The 25,856-nt window shown below is 41.7% G+C and overlaps 1 protein-coding gene across 4 annotated transcripts in view; it reads left to right on the forward strand.

Annotated features, from left to right (window-relative positions):
* grin2ba (glutamate receptor, ionotropic, N-methyl D-aspartate 2B, genome duplicate a) overlaps nt 1–22,317 on the forward strand; it is a 184,192-nt gene extending 161,875 nt beyond the window's left edge. For all 4 annotated transcript variants that reach the window (XM_059347242.1, XM_059347241.1, XM_059347243.1 and 1 more), the window contains 2 exons: nt 5,399–5,637; nt 13,721–22,317. In XM_059347242.1, coding sequence (XP_059203225.1) covers nt 5,399–5,637; nt 13,721–16,051 — 2,570 coding nt within the window. In that variant the 3' untranslated portion in view covers nt 16,052–22,317. The remainder of the gene's footprint in view (nt 1–5,398; nt 5,638–13,720) is intronic.
* The last annotated feature ends 3,539 nt before the right edge of the window (nt 22,318–25,856 follow it).

Here is a 25,856-nt window from a genome sequence, read left to right on the forward strand (position 1 = left end):
CGTGATACTATGCTGTAACAATTTTTTTCTCTCACCTCTAGTGGCCATATTTTCTCAGAGAGACAGACAACTTGACAAGACACAAGCAATTTTCAAAATATGCCACGCTGCTATAAAGTACAGAGGGAGCACGGTGTCTCTAAATGTGTGCAGTGTTATAAATGTAACTGGAGACATAAAACAGGAAAGAAGGACTGGTTTAAGACAAGGTCAAGGTCCTGTTTTTTCTAGCCCCCCCTTTTTTTTCATCACTTTCATGCACTACAAATGACTTGTGAAAAGGCCTGTTTATGAAAGGGCCAAGTGGTTTTTAGAGGTCAAAAGGAAACAACATAAACGAGACACTTACTGAGATGCAGCACTACAGGAAAAAATATGTAGGAAAAATAAAGTAAATGTATGATTTCTTATTTACTTTAGAAGAGCCAAAGACATAAAATCAAACTTCATGTACTGTATTGAATTGCAATTTTACATGCATAACTGCATCGTCTCATGTCTTATCATATCGTCACCCTGTTAAAATAATCGCCTAACTCATTTTTTCAAGTTTTGCAGGAAACACAAAAAACTTCACCAAAAGTGTAACACATGACATTTATTGATGATTTCACTCAAAAAGGATGTAACAAAGGATGGCTAATGGCATAGTAATAACACTGTGTGTAAATGATGTAACTTAAGAGAAATAAGTAACTCCATAAGAGTCACACAAGCCTGTCATAAACATGACATGACAGGTATCATGAGCATTAATGTTACTTCAAAGTGTCATTAATGTTCATGACACATCCCATGTCATGTTTATGACATGCTCATGTCACTCTTATGTAGACACCTTCAAAATAAAGTGTTACCATATCTTGCTTAAGTCACAAAGGCATGTTAAAAAAATTGCCTAAGTCACATTTTATTTTGACTTAGGCATAATAAATCTGCTTAAGTCACACACTTGACACAGGCCATTATCTTAAAGGGGTAAAATCACATGATCTGATCAACTGAGGATGTAGGAGATTTAACATAGTTGGCCAGTGTCATGAGGAGATGATTTAGGCAAAAAAACAATTTTGACATGAAATGACTTAGGCGATTATTTTAACAGTGTGACGATATTGCATCTGTAGTTGCTTAATGTCTATATTTAATGTATTGCATTATTGGCAATGCATTAAGATGCATATGACATCTGCTTCAGTGATGGAGATGCATATCACTAGTATGTCTGTCTAGTATGTGAGAGTTAAACCAGTGAGTAGCTCTGTAACCTTCCCACAGCCTTTATCATTTCCTACAAACAACTTTGGCTAACCTGGTTTGTTTAAAACCAGTGATGTCACCAGGTCTCAGGTCTCAGCAGTTAACTTGATAAGCACAATGTTATAATAACAAAGCTGTAATAAACATGAATTATCCTTTAAGAGCTAATTTGAGGTGCTTGGTTTACCCACCAATATGCTGTGAACAAATCCTGCCTCAGGCTGTGCTGTAGGGACAAATAACAAGTTTACTTCTCATGTGTATTGGTACATTTTCAAGAACATCTCCGAACTGAGGCAAAAATGGGCTTCTTAGACAGTAAGATTTTAGGGTTTCAACCACTGCTGCCATGAGAACGGAAAGAGGGAGGAGAAAATCACAGTTCCTTAATTGATTTTTATGTCGGCGATCACGATTTTGGTGATTAATTGGCTCTGCAAGTCAAATGTACGTAAAATTTCACACTCATATATATCAAGAACAGACAGAAAAGGTAAGACAGAGCTGCTAGGAGTATAACTTTTTTTCTGATTTAGCTCCGTCGTGGGTGCCCTGTGCTTTATGATCACGCTTGCCTTTTATGGGAGACTGTCCAAGCTCTCCAGGGCTTGTTCTTTTGAAACACTTCATTCCTGTCAGCTCGAGCTGCAGCATTAATGAGTCTCCCAACGAGCAGGGAATGAAATGAAATGTGTTCAAAATGTCCATTCCTAACTCCGTATAGTACATGCTTTACGGTTTTCAAGGCAAAACTCTTCATCATAAACAAGTCAAAATGTCACAGACAACAGCTGCTCGCTCAGTTTATCGACTCCAACAGTCTAATTTCACAATGTCCCGTTTTGATATACAGCTCAATGCAGAACGGGGGAGTGGAAGCTTGTGTGTGTGTGTGTGTGTGTGTGTGTGTGTGTGTGTGTGTGTGTGTGTGTGCGCTTGTGTGTGTGTGTGCTTGTGTAAGTTTGTGTGTGTGTTGTTGCTAGTTTATTTGGGCATGGTCCAGCGTGTTGTGAGCATCCTGAACCAAGGGCCCTCGGGGGCCCGCTATAGTGCGTCCCAGTTAGGGGTGCCAGCATAGCTCCTGGTGTATTTCAACACCGTGTGTGCATGAGTGCGCGGCTTTGTGAGTGTGTGTGTGTGTGTGTTTGTGTGCGTGTGTGTGCACATGTGAATATGGGTCAGGCCTCTGAAAATGAGAGCCTATGTGTGTAAGCGAGTGTGTGTGCGTGAGAGAGATAAAGAGGGAGCGGTGAAGAGATTCTGACTATTTATGACACCGGTTTATTTTTATCAACCTACATACGATTTGATACAAGTGTTGTGTGTGTGTGTTGTTTCTGACTTATCGATTGTAAGTTTGATTATTTTTCAAACAGGTATGTTTTTCTTTAAAGCACGTGTTTGTGTGTGTTTGAATATGGGTCGCCTAGCAGTAACACCCACTGAAAAAGCGTTCACAGAGCAAAGAAGCGTCCCTGTCTCGCCCCCTCTCAGGATTTCAATGTCACTTTGCCACGCCTCACCATCCACTCCCCTCCTGGTGGCCTAGAAAGTGATCAGACTCACGTGGAGGGCCCAGTGGCCTGGTGGTGCGAGGGGCTGGAAAAGGAGTCTGGGTCTTGTGACGCAGGACAGAGCATTAAAATCTGTGTCACAGCTGTCATGAAAAAGAAACAGCAGCTTTTGATTGGTTTGATTTCTGATTTGCTGTTGGGTGGAAAGTTTTGGAGTCATTTTTTAAAACATGGTGTGTTCAATGACCTTTTGCCATTGAAACCAATGAAAGACCTGTTGCATCACTTCAGAGGCACCAGGCATCAGTAATGTATGTTTTCCTCAGTTCTAAAATAAAGGAAAAGTCTGGCTTTTGACTCAAAACCACTTTTATTTTAGTGAATAACTGTATTCATACTTTTAGTCTTTCGATTATGGAAAACAACTTAAACTAAGAACCGGGGAGAGAAGCCAACAGGTAACAAAAATTATGAGCTGATGGCCAACAGAGCTAACAGGTTTCTACTAAACTGATCATTTTCAGATTCAAGTCAAGTCAGCTGAATTGATTTTAACCCTCCTGTTATGTTGTGGGTCAAATTGACCCATTTTTAAGTTTAAAAAAAAAAAGTTAATAGTATTTTTTCATAAAAAGAAACATTTTTTAAAAGATAAATAAATATTTAAAAAGTCAATGTCAGTAAAACCATTATTAATATATGTAGGTCTTTCCAATGTACATAGAAAAGGTTTTAACATGCATTTATTATGAAAAACGAGTGAATTATCCTCATTGAACCATTATCTGTGAGAGGTAAAGAATACCTTTGCAATAAATATTGATTGAGATTGAGTTATTGATGAAATATAAACAATGTTTATTGGATTCTTTTTTAGTTTCTGACACTTTTGGATTAAACATACCTGGGGTCAAATGACCCATGAACATTATTGCTGATAAACGAACATTACATGACGGTTAACTAAACCTTGATAGTTGAATCTTCTAATGTCCTTAATTTATATTCCCCTTGTGTCATTGTCCACACAGCAAGGCACCATAAAAGTTAAGGGTCCCATATGCTGTAAAAAGTGAGATTTTTGATTATTCAGAAAACATTGGAATTTCTCAGATAGTGCAAACCATTCAGTTATTATGGTAATCCCAAGTGTGCTTGCACAAATGTGTCACCGGCTCAACGCTCTTTAGACTTTGGATGTTGTGCTTTCACTGTGAGCAAGTCAAAGTCAGTGCAGCCATGATATTACAAATCACATTTTTTTTGCGGCGGCACTGAAAATCCAGCAGCAAAGGAAATAAAGGCAAAATTAACTATGACCTCTTTGTGGCAGTCCGTGGCCCAAAGGTTAGGAATCGATACTGACAGGTCTAGGACTGAAGTGCCCTTGAGCAAGGCATCTAACCCCCCTGCACAACTCCCTGGGCGCAGTAATGTGCTCCCCACTGCTCCTTGCATGATGTGTTCACTTGTGTGTAAAAAAGGATTGTGGGAATAATAAAAGTAAGTAATCTTTAGTCTTTAAATCTGGCACCCAACACATAGCCCATTACAAAAACTAAAACTAATAAAAACTAAACAAAAACTAGCAAACTCACTCTGAAAACGAATTAAAACTAACTGAATTTGAAAACAAAAATTCACAACAAAATTAAAACTAAAACTAAAACTGATGAAAAATCCAAAACTATTATAACCTTGCTAGTTTGCACCCTGAACCGCTCGAGCCACGCAAACGCCACTGTCACGTCAAAAGCGGCTGCAAAATGCTTGTAGTTCACAGTCAGTTTCTCAGCAGATATAAAGAGGTGGCCGCTGTGTGTGTGTGTGTGTGTGTGTGTGTGGTGCCTCTGCCTGAGTTTGTATGCTGTGGAGCTCCTTGTTAATGCTCGGAGGCCAGCCAGTGCTCCGGTGCAAGAGTCGCGCTGACGTGCGGCGACAACGGCTGAATGTATGATTAATTAAGCGACGCCTGTCCTGCCACAGTCGGCTTTGATAGAGAACAGCTCGTGATGAAACAGAAGGTGACCCACAAAAGAGACCAGAAGCTCAGGGACCAGCATCAGACAAACACACACACACACACACACACACACACACGGAAACATGCATACATATACAAACACTTGTTTTTAACAGTTTGCAGTGATAAATGCACATGTTGAAGCTTTAGTTGTGGTAAAGACACAATTATTTGCAGAAATTAGTGGAAAAAAGATCAATATAATTAACATGTGACCAATGGCGTGTGTTTCCTGACTGCAGTGAAGCCTAATGTGAAATTCAAGGCTGTATTTCACTTCTAAGTCCCCTGACCCCCCCTTCCCACCGTCTGCCCGCCATCTTCCCTCCTCTCTTCTTCTGTTGCATCATCTCTTCATCCCTCGTGTCCTCCAATACCCATCCTGTTATTACATCATATCCCTCCTCTCTCCTTTATATTTTACATTCCTTAACTCTTTTTTCACACCCCTTTCTTTATTCCAATTCCCGTACGAATCATAAAAACACTTCTCCCCATGTCGTCATAATGCCCCTGTCCTCCGTCTCGTCTCCTGTTGTTCCGTGTGCTCCCTCCCTCCTTCCTCTCCTCTAACCATCTTCCCTCCTCCTCCTCCTTCCAGGTGAGATGGAGGAGCTGGAGTCCCTGTGGCTGACGGGGATCTGCCACCACGAGAAGAACGAGGTGATGTCCAGCCAGCTGGACGTGGACAACATGGCGGGCGTCTTCTACATGCTGGGCGCCGCCATGGCTCTGTCGCTCATCACCTTCATCTGCGAGCACTGGTTCTACTGGCAGCTGCGCTTCTGCTTCATGGGCGTCTGCTCCGGCCAGCCAGGCTTCGTCTTCTCCATCAGCAGGGTGAGACAGGGCGGGGAAGGGGACACGTGAAAATGCATTCAAACTTTAATAATAAAAATAATGAATTCTTATTCAATCAAATGCTGAGTCCACAGAGAAATGCATGAGCTGTGAGGACGTCTATAAAGTTGTGATGTCACAACTATATTATATATAGGTAGACGGGCTGCTTCAGTGCCCTAACAGTCATAAACTTCACCTTTTAACTTTTGTTGTCGTATTGTGCTCTAGAGGTGTGAATCAGCAGAAGAGGCTCCATGATACGATTTTATCACTATATAAACTATATACTGTACTTGAGTCATAATACGATATCATTGCAATTTAAGCATTTTGCGATTGAGTATTGTGAAACAATATATTGCGATTTAACTGTTTAACTGCATTTTGTGTCCACAAAATTAAATTAAATCAAGAATTGTTTTGTCAAATAAGAGAAAATTCTCAGTCTATTTATCTCACTTCAGTCTTTTTATTTCTCCACAATGAGTCAAACCCACAGACTGACCAACAAAGTATTCAGTCAAACTGAACTCAACTGATATCAAACATGTTTGGACAACAACAACTGCAGCATTTTATCAAACTTTACTCAACTTTAAACTTCACTGCTCTCATTTTTTTAATGGAACATAAAAAAGCAGAACTTTGCAGAGTTATTTCAACAACTTCCTGACACGATATCCTGACTCACATGGTGCTTATAGATTCCTTAGATCTTCTAGTTTCACATGATACCAGTAGGGAGAGTCAAACCCACAGACTGAAAATAATAAAAATAATAAATTTGATTTATATAGTGCTTTTAAGAGTACTCAAAGGCGCTTAACATGACACATTGAAACAAATACAAAATATAGAAAACAAAAACCGAGATGAGAGTACATGAGTTCACGTTTGGCGGGGGGAGTCAGGTCTTGTAAGCTATCTGGAAAAGGTGGTTTTGAGTTGATTTGTGAAGGCGTGGAGTGAGTCTGTGTGTAGGGAGGAGTTCCAGAGAGTTGGGGCAGCAGTGGATAAAGCTCTGTCGCCAACGGTGCAACACATCCAAAGTGTTGTCCAAATGAATGAAGAAATCATAAACATGTCGATCTGTATGGTTCAACACTGTAGGAGACGTTCTCCACTGACAAATGTCCATCAGCTTTTCATGGCTTGTACTTTTTAACAAATATTCTGATTGACAGGTTCTGATTGCCAGTAAGTTCTGTTCAAGACAGAGCCAGCACACTGGAGCTTTTCACACCACGCTGGTGTTTTCAAGCATCAAATCAAGCAGAAACCCAGTAGTGTCACACTTGACCACCTGCACACTTTTCAAACTTTGCTGTGGCTGAAATAAATAAACAGCGTCTTCCACCCAAACTTCAATTTTTATGTAACTTTTGAAATAAAGGGAGAATGAAAAGTTGCTTTCATGAGTAATAAAACACACTCAGCACAGGGATGTACCTGAATCTGAATAAATTATTCGGTCAAGCACGAATCATGTGACGGAATTTTTTTTCCGTTTTTTCGATCCAAAGTTGCTCGTTATAATTCAGGGGGAAAAAGTATCATTAATTTATAGTCATATACACTAGAAACACATTTCCTTGCACAATGAAAATTGTACCTTGCTGTCTGTCAGATGCCAGACAAGACAGAAGTAAGAGAAACAGATTTTTTTTTAAAAAAGGATTGAAAGAGAACAATATGTGCAAATATACAAATAATATACATGTATGTAAATATACAGTTTTACAAGAGAGAGATAGGTGCAGGTATAAATAGCAAATATATTCATGAGTACATAAGTCATAATGTCATCATTGACATTGTATGTGCGTCAACCATTATGTTCCTTCAAACAATGACAACACACAGTATTAGATGTGGAATTATTCTTTATGATGCATTCTATGCCAAAATTAAACCAATTTGATGCTCTGAAGGCACAATTTAATTACCAATGAATATTAGGTCAGAAAATACAACATTATCCCCTTTAAGGTTGCCTTCCAGTACAAACCACGCACACTTCTAGTCTTGAATCTTAACACAGAGACAACTCATTTTGTTGGTTAAATTAACACGATATTTTTGTTTCTTTCAAGCGAAACTAGGCAAGCTCGTAGAGCCCGTCAGCAGCATGGTTTACCTTACAACTACTGCCCCAGGGTCATTAAAATAATAGTTGTTTGCAATGTTTATGTGACCCTGCATAGATATAATATGTTACTGTCTTCATGGGAGCTCAGAGCTCTGCTCTGTCTGGCTTCCAGGTAACTCAAACTCTAAACTGGGCAGAAGAGACTGAGGGCTTTGAGGAACTGATATTCTACATTGATGAGAAACTCTGCTTTAGGAATCATTGTGAATTTGTTTGTAAGAAAGTTTCAAAATCGTTGGGCATTATAAAAAGGGTTAAACATCATTTTAAAAGAGCACACTTCTCAAATTGTATTACAGTTTAATTTACCCTTACATCTCTTACTGTAAATCTCTTAGCTCATTTTTTCATAGTTACTTTGAGTTTCATTCTCATTGTCATGCACATCTTGCGTCTAACAGAATCATTTTCCTCTTTAAATACATTTAAGACCAAGCTCAAAAACTCCCTACAAATGTTCTAATCCCCTTTGTATCATAGTGTTTTGACGTAGTGTCCAGCTATGTAATTGAAGTGAAGTATAGTTATATCTAGGTTTAAGAGGGAGGGTCACTTATAAAACCTTTGGGCTTTTTGATCTTTCCTGCACATTTGAACTGTTTCTTGTGCTGGTCTTTTTTTATGATTGTATGTTTGCAAGTGCAAACAACAATAAATAAATAAAGCGTCAAACAGAAATGTGAGCATGATATGACAGCCAAAGTTAACAACTAACAACAACACTTTCCCACCAGAATTTTCGTCTTTAAAAACCATTGCACATAGTTTAGAATTCTCCTCCTTGTCTGCAGAGTCACCTTCATGACTTGTTTATTCCGCCCTACATCCTCACCTTACCGTGTGCAACGTCTCTGCTTTTTCTCTTCAGAGCTTTACAGATGCTCAAGTTGTGAATGTAACCAAACCAATCCCTCGCTCCCAAACAGATATTGGAGCTTTTTTCCTTTTTGTTTCAACGGTTAGGGCCTTTGTGACGTCCAGCGGTGCAAATATTTACAAAATGTTGAGCCAAAATCAATATTTCACTCAACAAAAATCAGCCACCGAACCTGAGAGGGTAGATTACTGGATCCCAGGAGACCAAAGTCACCCCCGAGGTATTTGATTTGCATTCCAATTGTTTTGACATGGCTTCGGTGTAATTCACTGTGTGCCTCTGAAGGTGAACCGCTGCAGGCTAAACCACGTGGCTAATTTACAGCAGAGAGCCACACACTGCCGCCCCCCCTCACACACATTTGATATGCTGCTGCGGCGCCGGGGCTGCTCGTGCCAAGAAAGCAAGGCTACGGGAAAAAAACAAACCCCAACATAACATTTTCCCCTCTCTGCTCTAATATTCCGCTCCAGTGCCCAACTTTGATTATTTTGTACGGTGTTAATTTTACGTTGTCGCCTTGTTTATAGCCGCATGTGCGTGTCTGCGCCTGTTCGTGCAGAGGGAGCATGAAATATCAGTCGCTAAAATGTCAGTTGACTTCTCATTTCCAAAGACAGGCTGCTTGGTGTTGTTTTTGATTATTACATCATTACAATGTGTATGGGGGACTGGATCTGAACGCAATTATGCCTTGTGTAACATCCAGTGATTGCTCTCATTTGCAGAAATTACCTCTGTCTTTGCTACAATGTGACAACATAAATGAACGCTGAGTGTCCACAAATACAGCCAGATGATTCAGTATGTTAAAATATTCAGGGGAAATATTCATTGAGTGTTCATTTGCATATGTAGCACAGAGCTATGCTGCGAAACCACAACAGTGGAAATTACGGTTTATTATCTTTCCACAATCCTCGGCCACAGATTCTCATTGTCTCCTTCTCATTTTGCTCAAGTGTTTTCTCTCCATTTCTTTCTTTTCTTTTTTTTTTTTCTCTCCCCTCCTTGCTCCGCCACTCAGATTGATTCCGCTTTTTTAATTTCACAGCATAATCCAATAAACTTTATTGTTATTGCTGCAATTAACATTTAAGCTTGGCAGTGTAAAAAATGAGACATCTGTCACGGTTGGCGTGAGTCACGTGGCCGCGGTCACGGCTTCATGGTCGGTTAGCGCGGGGCTCGGCGGCGCTGTGAGCGGCTCTCCCCTGGCTACCTGCTCCTCCAGGTCCCACCTGCAACACTGAAACAAATTAATTATATTGATTTAAAAAGCCTCTAATGACTTTAGAACTGTAAATGTATTAGAGGTTTAATCACTCCTTTTTTTCACAGCCCTCACATTACATCATAGCAAGGTTCATTTACATTTAGCACCATATACTCACACCCCACACAGGCAGTATTAAATTATGAGCTGCAGCATGTACAATAGGCACTCTATATGCAATGGTACATAGAGGGCAACTAGTTATTTGTTGATTTCCTGCCTTTCTGTACCAGTGTAATCACTTATAGAATTTGCTGTGATCCCCTGGTGGATTGAAAATTCTTAGGAACCCTCAGGCCACAGTTATTGCTATTCACACATCCTGCCCAAATAATCAGCTCGCTGGGCCGGCAGCAATCTGCCAACTGTTACATTATGTGGGCATGTGGAGTAGACAAAATCTGCTGTTGAATACGAAGCAGCAATCACTTTGTTAAATGTCCAAGATTTGATGCACTACGGTATTAACTTCTTGTTCCCAGTCGTGGTTGTTGTTGATTATTTGTGCGTGTGTGTGCCGAGAAGAAAAAGCTTAAAAACCACACAAATATTCATCCTGAGCTTTCTCTTAAACGCCATCATTGCTCAATACAGCACAACCTCGCTGTCTATAAAGGTCAGAACCTAAAGGGGGAAGATCATCCAGGGATTAAAGGGATAGCTTGGATTGGAGTGGGGTTATATGAGGTACTTATCCATCGTCAGTGTATTACCTACAGTATCAGTCAGCACACCCCAGTTTGGAGAGACACAGATGTCCTGACACGAAAAAGTAAGTGATGTACTTCTGTGAACAGGAGCAACAGACACCAACACAAATCAATATCAATTTAGACAGCCCTGTTAAAGTTTATGCAGGGAAAACTGAAGCTGTTATCTATGCTGCAATTAAAGCCACCAGACTCCATTGAGAAGAGCAGTAATTTTACCTTGCAGAACATAATGGATGGATGGATGGATGGATGGATGGATGGATGGATGGATAGATAGATAGATAGATAGATAGATAGATGAATTTACATTAAAACCTTTGCTAAAATGGGAGCTGCCTGTCAACCAGTGCCTCAATTGGTTAGTGAATGTGTGTTATTGTGTGACTTTAGTGTTTTAAAAGTTTAGTTCAGATTTACCAGAGTCACATAATAACACAAACAAAATAAGTGATTGCAGCAGCAGTAGACCAGCAACTCTCCTGTTCTGTGAGGTTAAATTACTGTTTTTGTCAAAGGAGTCTGGTGGCTTTCACGAGAGCATAGAACAACAGTTTATCCTGTGTGAACCTCCATAGGGCTTTCTCACAGCAACATAATACGGTTAAAGTGTATATAGCGTGCACTTGCAGTTATAGAGATGTGTTTTAAGGTGGGTCTCATTAACACAAACAAATTAACTATTATCAAGGCAGTGGGAGAGCAGCCAGTCCTGTGTTCTGCGAGGTAAAATTACAGTTTTTGTCGAAGGAGTCTGGTGGCTTTGAAGAGAGCAATAATAGCCACTTCAGCTCCCTGTTGGAAAAGGTTGTCTGAGGGCAAGGAAACCACTGAAAATATTCAGAATATTGCATTTAAAGGCGCTTAAAACAACATTAAGAACAACATCCAGCCTACAACTATTTGCTATGCAAAGAGAAAGTGTTATATATAGAGTAATGTATAGTGTTCTGGCCAGACAATGAAGTCACACTCCCTCTGTGTTTGTTGTAGTCAAGCTGTTCTGTTCTTTGCCTGTACGGCCCGCATACATGTTAGTGCATGTGAGTTGCGTGAGGCTACTCAGGGCATTAAAAAGTGACGCCAAGTTGGTGACAAGTTGGTATTGAGAACAAGAGCCATGTGGAGGAAATCCTATCTCAGCCTGTCAGGCTGCATGTCGTGTTGAATGTGACTATGGAAAAAAAAACATACAGCCCCCCTTAAAAAAAAAAAAACAACTATCCCTTTAAGGTGTGTGCTTCATGGAAAATTCTGGCCAAAAAGTGCTGTTGTCATAGATGTAATGAGAGGGAAGATGTGACAGATTTGGCAGCAGGTGGGGTGTAATCAAGACAATAAAAGAAGAAAAACAAAAGATATGAAGTGATGACAAATTATATAAACAGGCAGATGGAAAAAAGAAACACAGATGAGACAGAAAAGGACCAGATAAACATTGAAAGATGGTTCTAAGTGGAGAAAAAAACCCTGAAATATCACGCAAGTGGGCGTATGCATTTGTCCTCCACTTCAAGATTCTCTCCCAACCCCCGTATTTCTCAAATATGAGTCCTTTTGTATTTATGGTAACCTCTCTCGGTTCTAGCCATTGTCAAGCTTTACATACTCGGCTGTTAACAGACTGTGAAATTGAAAGAAGTAATAACATTATCTATAAAAGCGGAATGAGGGATGAAGGCCTTTTTGCTGCAATGCAGGCACTGTCCATGTAGCTAATTAACTAGCAGAAACGAGCGGCGAGGGAGAGGAGAGCTGAGGGTCAACGAGTCATATTAGTGGATAAGAGGAGGAGGTTGGGAGGAGTCGTAGGTTAACAGCAGAGAACATTTGACAGCCAGCTGACCCCCAGCCTGATGTCGTGACCTTTCCCGTGGTGAGCAGGTCAGCTGATCTTTAACAGCGGCCAAAGCGTCCCTCTTTTTCCACAGTCATCTGCAGACGTCCAGAAAAACTGAGCAAAATCATTGTTTGGAATTGATCTGATCCTTTACCGTCCCCATCTGTCATGCCTGGTTTGCTCTCCTCCGTACATCCATTTTTATCTGAATATTGTATCGTACATCACTGAATGCAAATGGAGCAGTTTATCTTTCTGTCACTGTAACGCGCAGCCGGCGTCTCTTTGGCTTGGCCTTTCTCTTCGGATGGGGATTGTGTTCTGGCGTGGAGCAGTAGTGGGACTGAGGTGTTTAATAACTGCCGGAGGATATTGTTCAGCTGAATTCTAATCACATTGATTAAAGGTATTGACCAGTGGGACCCAGGGGTTTTTACAGCCAGTTTGCCTTTATCAATCATCCACCATGCAGCTACACTATCCTCTCTGAATCTTCATACTGTATGCTCACTTGCACTGTTGTGCTTTATCTCACACCAGCTAATATACTACATGTTACTCCCCATAAATTCCATGTTACATCTGTTTTTTCTTATTACCTCGCCAAGGAAGTCATGTTTTTGATTCAGTTTTTTACTGCGAAAAGAAATGCACATGAATTTTCATGGTATCCGACAAAAAATGACTGATCGCTGTTTTAAACATGTTAATGTTGTGAAAAGGAACCACGGGTGGACTGTGTTTTTTTTAAAAAGGGCACCAGCTGAATGAGTGGGGCATCAGCACACAAACGTTTTCTAGCATGTATTAGCCTATGACACTGCATTGCATCTTCTTGATTTTGAGGACACCCTTGAGGGCCCTTCATTTAGAGTCACCCTGGGGGCACTTCATCATGATTTACTTACCATGGGAGCTCCAAGAAGGCACTTATGCAATGGGTTTTTACTGAACATCAGGGGAAACCAGAACTATTTAGTTAGGTTTAGGCACTAAAACAACTTGTTCAAGGTTAGGAAAAACAACTTCTGTACATAGGACGTGAACACTGGTCTTGTTAAAGCCGATCTTTGCTAGATCCACCCACTCCAAGCATGTATTTTATACTACTTCACTGGACAACATTTCATAGGAAAGCTAAATAATCTCACTGTATTACTTTTTGTGGGAAACCATACAAATCGTTCATAAGATGTTCACTCTTTAATGCCTATATTTCCTCACACAGGGTATCTACAGCTGTATCCACGGGGTGCAGATCGAGGAGAAGAGCAGCTCAGCATTGAACTCCCCATCAGCCACCATGAACAACACCCATTCCAACATCATGCGCCTCTTACGCACCGCCAAGAACATGGCCACCCTGTCAGGGGTGAACGGCTCACCCCACAGCGCTCTGGACTTCATCCGCCGTGAATCATCTGTTTATGACATCTCTGAACACCGCCGCAGCTTGGCGGGCCACTCGGACTGCAAGCCACCATACCTACCGGAAGACAACATGTTCAGCGACTACATCAGCGAGGTGGAGAGGACGTTTGGCAACCTCCACCTAAAGGATAGCAATCTGTACCAGGACCACTACCTGCACCACCATGGCTCAACGCTGGGGCTCAGCGGACCTCCTCCCAACAGGCCCCACAGCTTGGGCAGTGCTAGTTCCCTGGAGGGTGGCATGTTCGACTGTGACAGTCTGGGTGGAGGGGTGGCGCCAATTTTCACCACACAGCCCTGCTCAGCGCTGACCCACAGGAACATGAGCAAGTTTGACCTGCTGTCTGGACAGACTCCTCCCCCAAGCCAGGGCTTCAAGGGAGGCCTGCCGGACCTGTACGGGAAGTTCTCCTTCAAGGGGGGCGCCTCAAGTTCCACATTTATCCCTGGGCACGGCTACTGTGGAGGGAGAGGAGAGGACGACGGGAATATCCGCTCAGATGTCTCGGACATTTCCACGCACACAGTAACTTATGGAAACCTTGAAGGTAATGCCAAGAAGCGCAAACAATACCGTGATAGCCTGAAAAAGAGGCCGGCCTCTGCCAAGTCCAGACGGGAGCTGGATGAGATCGAGCTGGGCTACAGGAGGAAACCATACCACATCAGCCACCACCACTACCACGGCCACCGCTCTTCCTCCCCACCGCTTCTCCCCACTGAACGGAAGAGAGGAGGAGGAGGAGGTGGAGGAGGTGTAGGGGGAGGAGGAGGAAACAACGATGGGAACTATCTCTTCAGAGAAAAGGAGAGCGTTAGGGATTTTTATTTGGACCAGTTTCGGCCCAAAGAGGGCGTCCCTCAGTGGGAGCATGTGGACCTGACGGAGGGCCCTGGGAGTAGAGATGGAGGAGTGGGAGCCTGCACCAGCCTGGTTCCAGTGGACGACTTTCTGAAGAGCAAACCCAAAAAGTCAGATTCAAAGAGTGGCGGAGGATCTGGGCTGGCAGGGGGAGAGTGGGAGTGCAGGAACTGTCGGGCTAGTGGGGGAGGAGTGGGCAAGCAGATGTCCATGCACGGAGGAGGAGGTGGTGGATACGGTGGTATGAGCTGCGGGTCCTCTGGAGGCGGAGGAAACAGCCGCCCCAGCTCTGCGACTTGCATGCGCTGCGAGGGCTGTAAAAAGACAGGAAACCTCTACGATATCAGCGAGGACAACAACCACCTCTTGGAACAGATGGGGGGAGGGAAAGGTGGGGGAGGCGGAGGAATGGGCGCAGGCCCTCAGTCTCAATCTCAGGGCCAGCAAAGGAGAAAGGGTGGATTCGGCAAACCACTGAGGCGGCAGCACTCGTACGATGCATTTGTTGACCTTCAAAAAGAGGAGTCAGGTGGGATGGGAAGTTTGATGGGAGGCCTGGGAGGCGGTGGAGGGATGGGTGGTCCAGGTATGGGAGGGATGCTGCCCCCACCCAGGAGTGTTAGCTTGAAGGAGAAAGAACGCTACATGGAGGGCACCAGCCCCTTCGCACACATATTTGAGCGACATGGGGGCTCGGAGAGAGAAAGGGAGAGAGACAGGGACCCGCTGTTTTACGGAGGTGAGGGTCGGAAAGGACCCGGCTCGCCATTCGGCCTGTTTAGAGGCGGCGAAGGCCTCCACCGCCGCTCCTTTGGAGAGAGAGACATGAGAGACAGGGACAGGTCTTTGATGGAAGGAGGGGGTGGTGGAGGGTTCTCTTTATCCAAATCTCTTTACCCCGACAGGGTAAACCAAAACCCCTTTATACCCACCTTTGGCGACGACCAGTGTCTGATGCACGGAGCCAAACAGTATTACATGAAAAAGCAACAGCAGCAGCAGCAGCAGCAGCAGCAGCAGCAGCAACAAGTTGCCAAAAACAGCCGAAGTGACTTCAGGAGCCAGATGAGCACGACGTCATATCTGCCGGCGTCCGCCACAGCCGGGGTGATCTCCAACGTGGCCCCCCGGTTCCCGAAAGAGCTCAGCCTTGGTGGAATGAACCACCACGGCTCCATGCTGGGGGTCGGCCCCCCGCGTCCCTTCAATGGAAGCAATGGCCATGTGTACGAGAAACTCTCCAGCATTGAGTCTGACGTGTGAGAGATTTTAAAAAAGGGGGAGGAGGAGCTGACGATGGCAAGGGACGAGGAGGGGAGGAATAGAGGCGTGTAGTGTTAGGAGATCAGGGATGATTTTAAAGACACTGTCCACACACTGCAACCCTAGCCCATATTGGGACAGCACGATGAGGTAAGAGAGGAGAGAACGGTGAAATAGACAAATAAGGGGGAAATATCTTGATTTTGCAAAAAAAAATGGGTAAAAAATCAGGACACCCTGAGGAGGTGTGGGATGTTAACCCCTCTCTCAGAAACGGCCAAAGCTACTCTACTTTTATGTCCAAACACAGTCAATCAACATTCCCCTCAACATCACAAAAGCGCTCGACTCCAACAAGTCCATCATTTCATCCACCAGCGAGGCAGAAGTCAATGTACTTGGTTATTATCGCAAAGAGGCGACAGCTCATCTGAGTTTGATATTGGACGTGTGAGCCTGGTGCGATGTGATGGCTGTCTGAGAGCTCCCGCTGAGTGCTTCTGAGGAAAAAAAGACTTGCGAGAGCGGACTGCCCATCTGCCCCTGTGTCACCGCAGAAAGGAGACATTGTCACGATTACCGAGAGCCGCGACACAGGAGATGACGAGTGCTTCTCTTCTCTGGAAGGAGACAGCCCGGTCTGTCCATGTCCTCTCCCCGTCCCACTCTTCTCCCCTTCCTCTCGGCCCCCCGCTCCTCCTCCTCCTCCTCATCCCTGACGCCAAAAGAGCTGATCTTGTTTGCTATGAGAAATACAATCATGAATGATAATAAGATATTCTTATAGAAAAAAACAGGGTATACGAACAACAATAATATTGATAACATTGTGAATAACAAAGATGTTAGTGCTGATTATGATAACACTGCTTATGATATCACTAAGTTTTTCTTGTTTTATGTTCTGTTGGTATAATATTTCACTACTGTTTTAGTATCTGTAGTTGTATCCTGTCTGCCCCGGGTGGCAGCAGGAAGGTTGTTTAACCAACAAGCCAGAAAGACTGAGTCCTTAACTCCTTATTTTTCTGTTTTCTGTAGAATATTTTACTCCATTCTCATACATTTATTTGCTCCTTGTGGAAAATCCAGGATCTGGAAGACACGTTTAGAGCTGACAAATCCTCATTTGATGTTTCAAGACATTACAAATCAAGTGCACACACACACTTAAACACATGCAGATTTTGTCGGTCTGAACTTGTGTTACTGTGAACGACGCATTTTTGTCCGAAGCTGAAGATACTGAGAGGAAGGACGTGCCTTAATGGTCTCCAGTGGATGTGTCCTCCGCACCAGGCAGCACCGGGACGAACCGGCGTGCTTTTAGGCTGCTCTGCGTTTCTCTTCACATTTATGAGCCAAAACTGCAGTGGAAATTTACAGCAGGCTTAAGACGCTGCAGCTGATGGTTTAGATACAAGAGAAGATGTTTTATAACTTCGTAAAATAATTTCATATGTCAAATGTGGGCAGCGCTTTACCAACCAGATGTAATCAGGATGTCACGGATAGACTGACGCGTCTCACTTCACAACACGGCAGCCTTTAGACCACTTCTTTTATTCAGGTTACATGATCACCAGGCACTCACTTTTTTTCAGCCTCTCACCAGTATCTTGTAGAAGGCGTTACTTTTCACGTAAGCGGTTCAAGAGGCGCACACAGAAAGCTTTGTTTGTACATTGTGTATGATTAATATATGCACTGCTGTTTATGTTGGCGAAATGCAACAAAATGTGTAGGAGTAAGTATTGTTGCCCCGTGACAATGATGCCGATTAAAGCTTGAACTGAGGAGGGTGTCTATTTGAGAGCGCCACTTAAAGGGGACCTATTACGCTTTTCCTTAATTTCTGTCATATATAATAATGTTACATTTTTTTCTCAAACATGGCCAGAGTTTTAAATGATGTGGTAAAAGTATGTTAAAGTAATCCCTACAAGAGAAAACTTCAGGTTATCAACCATTCTGAACGCTCCATTTCCAACACTTTTTTCTACTCATAACCCAAGCTGATGTAAGCTTATTACAAATCTAGGCATGCTGCTTTAGTGCCATTATATACACTGTTACGTCTAGCTACAGGGAAACCTGTGATCTTGATTTCTCCCCAATTTCAGTGCTGCTTGTAGCAGCGAGCTAATGTAAGGGAAACTTAACTTTTTTTTTATCTTGGTTGCAGTTGTTTCTAATTCCTCCCCAATTTCAGATACATTTTAATGACATTAAGTGCAGCTGTTATTCTACTGCTACATGCTAACATAAGGAAAACCTGTAATCTCAATTGCCAATATTGTTAATTTCCCCCCAAATTCTGTATCAGGTTCCTGCTAGACCATGGTGTAGTTTTTGGTTTACAAGCTTTCATTTATGATTTATCTACGGAAAATTGCTACTGCTTTTCTCCATTACAGTAATTCTACTGCTACGTGTAGCTACATGCTAACATAAGGAAAACCTGTAATCTTTTTTTCTCCCCAATTTTAGTGCTGCTGCTTTACTCCGTTACAGTCATTCTACTGCTACATGTAGCAACGTGCTATTGTAAGGGAAACCTGTTATCTTGGATGCAGTTGGTTCTAATTTCTCCCCAATTTTAAGATACATTTTCACAGCAAAAAGTGCAGCTGCTATACTCTGTTACAGTCATTCTACTGCTACATGTAGCTACATGCCAACATAAGGAAAACCTGAAATCTTGATTTCCGATATTTTGTTCATTTCTGCCCAATTTTAGATCATATTGTGTTTGATTGTGTCATTTTTTTATGCCTAGAAGCTTTTATTTGTGATTTTCCAAGGCAAAAAGTACCGCTGCTCTCCTCAGTTAGTCTTTCCCCTGCTACATGTAGCTACATGCTAACATCAAGGAAACCTGTAATGTTGTTTGCAAACGTTGGGATTTTCTCCCCAAGTCCAGCTCACATTCATGTTGGAATTTTGTTAATGGTTTGAAACCTTTATTGCTTATTTTTTCTTGAAGTGCCACTTTAATCCCTTACAGTCATTCCCCCTGGCTGCAATGACGGTACTTAGACGGCTAGACCCAGAAACGCTGAACAAACAGAGCTGGACTTTTTCAGAAGGGGCACTTGAAGAGACAGACACTAAAACAGAGCGTCTTAGAAGTGCAGCACCCATGGGCAGTATGAGAAAATTAGTGTTTTTTAACTTTAAAGCATGTAAACATGTTGTAGAAACCAACCCAAAGTACAAGTATGAACCTGAAAAAGAGCATAATAGGTCCCCTTTAAAGACTGGCGGAGGCGTCCATCTTGCAAAAGCTTTTCCGGCTTTTTACTTTGACTGATGTAGATAGTCTTTCTAGCTGAAGAGGCCTCATTTATTGCACAGGACCTTTTACTCAGAGTAGGCACTCAGTAGACATGCCTTATCATCCCATCGCCCCCACCCCCTATCCAGAGCTGTCTGATGATGACTCATCATATTACTGTACAGAATAAAGAAGCCTCTATTAGTTATTTAAAGGTTTGATCTTCGATTAGCTGGAGGTGTCAGAAGTTCAAGGGCTGCGGGAGATTGCGCAGGGAGCTGCTGAAATGTGAAGAGTGTGAACTTTGTCATTGCGGACTTCTATCTTATACCCTAATCTAAATGCACCAATGTAAAAGGTTGGCGTGCGTGTATGTGTGTGTGAGTGTGAGTGTGTGTGTGTGTGTGTGTGGAGGGAAGCGAATCACGACGGAATGATAACAGCTGTTTTTTCCTCCACTAACCTGCTGATAACTATTCATAAGTTCCACGGCCTCCCCTCCTCCCCTCGCTCCACAGATAACACTGTCAAAGTGAGACTGATCGAGTTAGCCTTAAATCAAACAGATCCATCCACCAACCCTCCCCCCCTCCCCCATGACTCTCCTAATAAATAGATTGGGATCTCTGGAATTTTTATATACGCACACATTTTGAAAGATCAGGTCAACCATTATCAGCAAGACGGTTATAAGACGGAGAACAGGAAATGGTGAGGAAATAAGAAAGAGCTGAAGAGAGACTTTGGAGTGGGCATCAATCAGTGTCAGCATTTGTACGTTCAATCTTTTCCTTGTAAATAATATATTTAAAACTCTTTTCACTTTGTACAGTAAACAGACAGACAGGATGTAACTTTCAATATGTTTTACAGCAATTTAAGAAATAAACAAAACAATAATAAAAACACATAAAAAGAAAAAATACATGAACAAAAATATGCAAAATATAGTTAAGACACAGATATTACTAATCATAAGTGATATAATTGAACCTCTCTTTCTTTCAATCTCATGTTTACTTAATTATGATAGTTTACCAATCAGTATACTGATTATGTTAAGACTTATGCTTTTTCATATTTTCACTAAAGTGTTGGAAATCGAGGATAATTTACTGTAGGTGTAGACGTTTGGTGATAAAAAGGGGAAAGTTTAGTTTTAGGAGTCTTTGCTAAGTTTCCCTTGAATTGTGTTAGATTCTCTCTTTTTAAGGTAAGCTCTTCTTCATGCTTTTTGAGATAAATTCAATTATCTACACATTTATGGAATACAATATTACATGTATACATAGATGATATTTGCATATAGAGGCAGTATATTGTGATCCTTCATTTTTAAGCAGCAATCCTTGTTAAAAATTTACAAGATATTTGTGTTTTTTGTTGCCCGTTTTTTTGACCTGGGCTCTAACGGTGATTGCACACAGAATTCAGAGCCATCGTCGGCCCGGCCTATCCCGTTCCCTCTCTGCGTTTGGGATAGACATCACTGTGGTAAAGGAACACACATGCACACACACATATAAACACACACACTAATACGCGCTGGACATTCCCCAGTGTTGATGTTGTTAATATTGCTGAGGATTTTCAGCACAATATTGTGGAAAAACCAAGAGTGAGTGTAGTTTCATCTTATTGAGGAGCTGAAATGCATTTGTGCAACCCCTTATTAAAAGGTGCAACCTTTGTTCTGTCATGTCTCATTTTATGTTGAGTTTTGCTTCAGGGGGAATCTGAACAACGGCTGTTGTTATATTTTAGCTCACATATTACTAAACTGTGTTATTTGACAGCTGGAAACACTTAAAAGCTTTGGATTCTAATTTATATTTGTACAACTTTGTGCACTGCTTGTTTCTCCGTACGAGACGGGAAATATAATTTGTAATTTGTTGTGTGAACATATGCAATTTTGTCCCTGTGTCAGAAATTATTTCCCCCGCTCTTCTTCTGTATGGTACTGATTCCAATAAGTCTCTATAATCTTCGCCCCAGCCCTGAGAGAAGAAATTCATCTCTCTTCTGTTTTTCTCCTCAACTGTTTTTATGTCTAGAGGGTTGATTGAAAAGTGAAAAATGTATCCGTGTGCACGTAAACTCTGTCAGTTTGCATATTTTTCATACAAGCCACCACGTTCCTTCTCCTCATTTGCAATAAACAGGATGACCAAACAGAAAAAAAGCTCTCACTGTAAACTAAATGTGCCAATTCATCACTTCCTGTGTTTTTTTTAACGCATTAGAAGGGCCAATTTCCAGCTGCTGGTTTTGGAAGTCAAGGTGCACCTGACACTGTGGTAAACATGCTATCATCAGGCCTTTACCACCTCCAGCTGCTCTGCTCTGCAGCCAGCATGCGCAGGTCGAGCAGTGATGCAGAGTAAGCACGGCTCGTCACAAGTCTTTATTTCCCTCACGGCCAAATTGGTCCCGGGCTAACTTCTCTGCACACGAGCATGCCACAACACATTTGTTCAAAAGGGTCATGTTGAGCAAAAACACTGTGTCACTTTTTTTTTTTACAACACAAGAAATGGCTGTGGCAAGTGTAGTGAGGCTGGAACATCCTGATGTTGGAGGATGTAATATCACCTCAGCTGACGTGTGTTTTTCTGTCAGGGATACTGACACATGGGACCAAATAAGAGCATGACGCGGTCGGCTACAGGGATCGATGTACCGGTTAAACTGAAAAATGTATTTTTTGCATTTTGTGTTGTGCAGGAAAGGTGTTTGACATCATATTTCTCACATCAGTTGTTGCTAATCACATTTTTTAAATCAGCAAGTCACATTTCGATATGAAGAATTATACTGTGATATTATATGATTGATTTATTGTGAAGGTCCATGTAATTTAGCTGCTTATAATTTTCCAGTTCACCCTAATTTATTGCATTACTCATATTTTAAATCTTTGTGTATGTGTATTAATATGTATTGATATTGCTTTATATTGATGCATACAAATTTTTCAATTAAATTGTGTACAGTTTTGTTTGTTAATATTGCTATTTTCCATCTTCACTCAGTTAGGATTGATTGCTTTACCTGATTGGAAAAAGACATAAGGGGTTGCTACTAAATGTATTTCACAACATCACATGTTCACTGAAACTACATAGCCTGATTAAATCTACTGTGGGTTGACAAAAAATGTAACATATGAATACTATCAATTGTATACATAATGATATACATAATATTATTCTTGGCCATTCTTTTTCTCTTTTTGTGGCCCTTTTCTTTGAAATAATCCCTGAAATTTTTACACCATACGAACAGAAAACGACACAAAAACAAATAATTGTACAGGTTGTGTAAATAGTGAATATTGGGGGAAACATTTACCTTGTTTTGTTTTTTTTGTATGGAAACGATCAAAGTAATCTCAATAACAAAATTAACCACGTCATGACAAAATTGCAAAAAAACATCATTAAGGTACTTCTAATAAGGATAATATTGATATCTACAATTATAAGTGCTCAAATAAGACTATTCTTTCTCTTTGTACATGATGAACAAAATGAAGTGTTGAGTATTAATAATAAAAAACTATAAGTTTCACGCATATGGCACTGAGTCTTTTTAAGGTTTTTGGTGTTTACGTCTGAATTACACACACACACAAACACACATCCTGTTGACTCTTGCTTCATTTGTGAGTATTTATGTAACATATTCTCAAGGACAGATTTTTATGCGATATGAAAAACGTATGCACATCAGTTTGTATGATATCTTATGAAATATGACACTGTAAGGCGGTCACACTGTCGCTGTTTTGTAATGCTGTGAAATTGAATTACTTGGTTAGGTTTAGGCAACAAAACAAATTGGTAAAAGTGATTGGGCTGTGAAAAAAATTCAGTTACATTGTGGAGTGTGATGTATCTATGTACGGAAATTAATTTACAGATCAACTTGAAGCAAGATTTTTTAAAACTGGTATTTCTTTAGAGTCCTTACAGTTTCATTCATGATCAATTTCTTTGTAAAAGTCCATAAAGTTGTGGTCCTCAGGCTTATAGGATCTACAGTCATGGATTCAATTATTAGACCACCCTTGTTTTCTTCAATTTCTTGTTCATTTTAATGCCTGGTACAACTAAAGGTACATTTGTTTGGACAAATATAATGATAACAACAAAAATAGCTGATAAGAGTTTAATTTAACAGCTGATATCTAGCCATTTCCATGGTTAGTTATCAGCTCTTAAATTGAACTCTTATGAGCTATTTGTCCAAACAAATGTACCTTTAGTTGTACCAGGTATTAAAATGAACAGGAAATTGAAGAAAACAATGGTCTAATATTTTTTTCCATGACTGCAGATCCAACTGCTGGTGGCCTTTTTTTTAATGGTTGCCACAGCCACCAGGTTCTGAGTTTGTGATGGCTGAACATCCAGTTTTGTTCCCAATATATCTATCAACACATCTGATAAATTTGGTGCTTTAATCACAAAATGAACAATTTCTCTTTGCCTCTGAGGTGGGGTGCGTTGCCTTCTCGATTGGTTTTCGTTCTGGCACAACGCCGATAACCAAAGTTCCACCCCGTCCTGGGGCTGAAAACCTCCAAAGCTCCTGTGTCATCAACACTCCTGGCAGCACGCTCAGCTGACTGGTTAGCTGACCGCAGCTACTGTTCGTAGCAGCTAGCCATTAGCTTAACTTATCGTAACCATCAGGAGAACCAAGAACATTTTCCTTCAAAACATGATGTCCTTTCACCAAAATCAGTGACATAGCTGGTGGTGTGTAGCGTAACTGTATCCCACATCGGACAGCTTTTGGCTAACATTCTATCAAAATTTCACATTAACTACTAATATAAATGATCATGTTATTTTTCCAATTAATTAAGTGTTATCCAAACTAGAGTCTAACTTCTTATCTTTCAGACTGTATATCTTTTTAACTGTGTACGTTAGCCTTGGGTTTACCAGAGACGGCAAACGTTAGCTAACGCTGGTGAATTAGCCATGTGCTAACTGTATGTTACATCGGACACTTTGATCTCCTCGCTGTAAAACGATGGGGGCTGCTGAGTTTTTCGGGGAAAATTGGGTGTTTCTGGGTAAGCCAAATAAATATCACCGTTATCAACCATCATTATCAACATACCCGGACCGTACTTCTGTCCTTCACAATAAAATACAGTACATTCAAAATACAGTTGTACTTTGAAGATCGTCACCCGATCTTTCTCTAGTAGATTGTTAAGTATCTATAAATCAATTTTACCTACACTGGTGGTGGGGATCTTATTCAAAATGACCGTGAAACACCAGAAAGTGTGGCATTGAAGATGTGTCAGATTATGGATTTAAGTGCCAAGCGGTGTCCGATGTGGGATACAGTTACTATAAGTACCATAAAATCACTGACTGTGGCAGTTTGTACCAGCCAAAGTCACACAGTGCCAGAGCAGGCTCTCTAGGCGGGAATTATAAAGGAGTCATTCTTCTTATTACAAGTATTTTTCGGGTAAAGTACTTCTGTACTGTTTTGCTTTAAACAATGTTTAATTAGTATTCAAAGGGGACACAAACAGTCTCCTGGGTCAAAGTTGGGGATTCGTTTTACCCATCCACCTCCACTCCCACCCGCCCTCAATAGACCTTTGCGTTCTTTACGCTACGTCACCTCTCTCCCTCCCTTCCTTTACTCCCGTCATAATTACTACGGCCACTAGAGGTCACTGCCTAACAACAAACGTCAGTATCAGCTGTGCCTCCTGGCTCCCAATTACACGGGTTATCTATGAATTACAGTGCATTACTTTTTAAAGGTATAACCTCTTGTGCATGGCTCTCACGTCCCCCTGCCCTCTGTAGTGGACACACAGACAGTCTGTCTGCCTCTGAACCTCCTTTCCCTCTCAGAACACACACACTTACATGATCTGAAACACTTCATTGAGTATTTCTCTCTTGCTTGCCTTCTTTTCACAGACTCAAATGCATGATCTTTCTGTCACACACAAGCTGTCTCTCCTGCTCTCTCAGGCAGGAATTCCTGGGAGAGGGGGAGCGAGGAGGGCCATATGGTGACTGTATGGTGGAATGGTTGGGTCTGGGTCTGCCCCCTCAACAACCCACACTGCTGCTGGCGCTCCACACAGCCTCGTCTGATGCCGTCCAGCCCCCTCGGGGTTCTCCCAGGCTGCTCTCTCAGGCTGCTCTCTCCTCTCCCGCCACACCATCGCTGCTCCTGCTGGACCGTGCAGCAGCACAGTAGACCTGCCTGAGACCTGTTGTCAAATTTAAAAAATGGCTTCAGAGTGAACTATTTCAGTTCACAGTATAATGATTTTATTTATCCAGGAGAGATCAACACTGAGGTTGAAGATGTCTTTCACAATGCATAATAATTATCTGAGGTCAGGGAAGCGGGACAGATTGAAAAATCTAGTTGATGGAAGTAAATGAAGAAAACCCTCCCCTGTCTCAGCAATTGCCATCAAACTGACATTGAGAAGGGCATTTATCTTCCAGCAGCAGTCTCCAACGCTGC

The sequence above is a fragment of the Centropristis striata genome, chromosome 13 (assembly GCF_030273125.1).
Source record: "Centropristis striata isolate RG_2023a ecotype Rhode Island chromosome 13, C.striata_1.0, whole genome shotgun sequence".
In the NCBI taxonomy this organism is placed as follows: Eukaryota; Metazoa; Chordata; class Actinopteri; order Perciformes; family Serranidae; genus Centropristis; species Centropristis striata.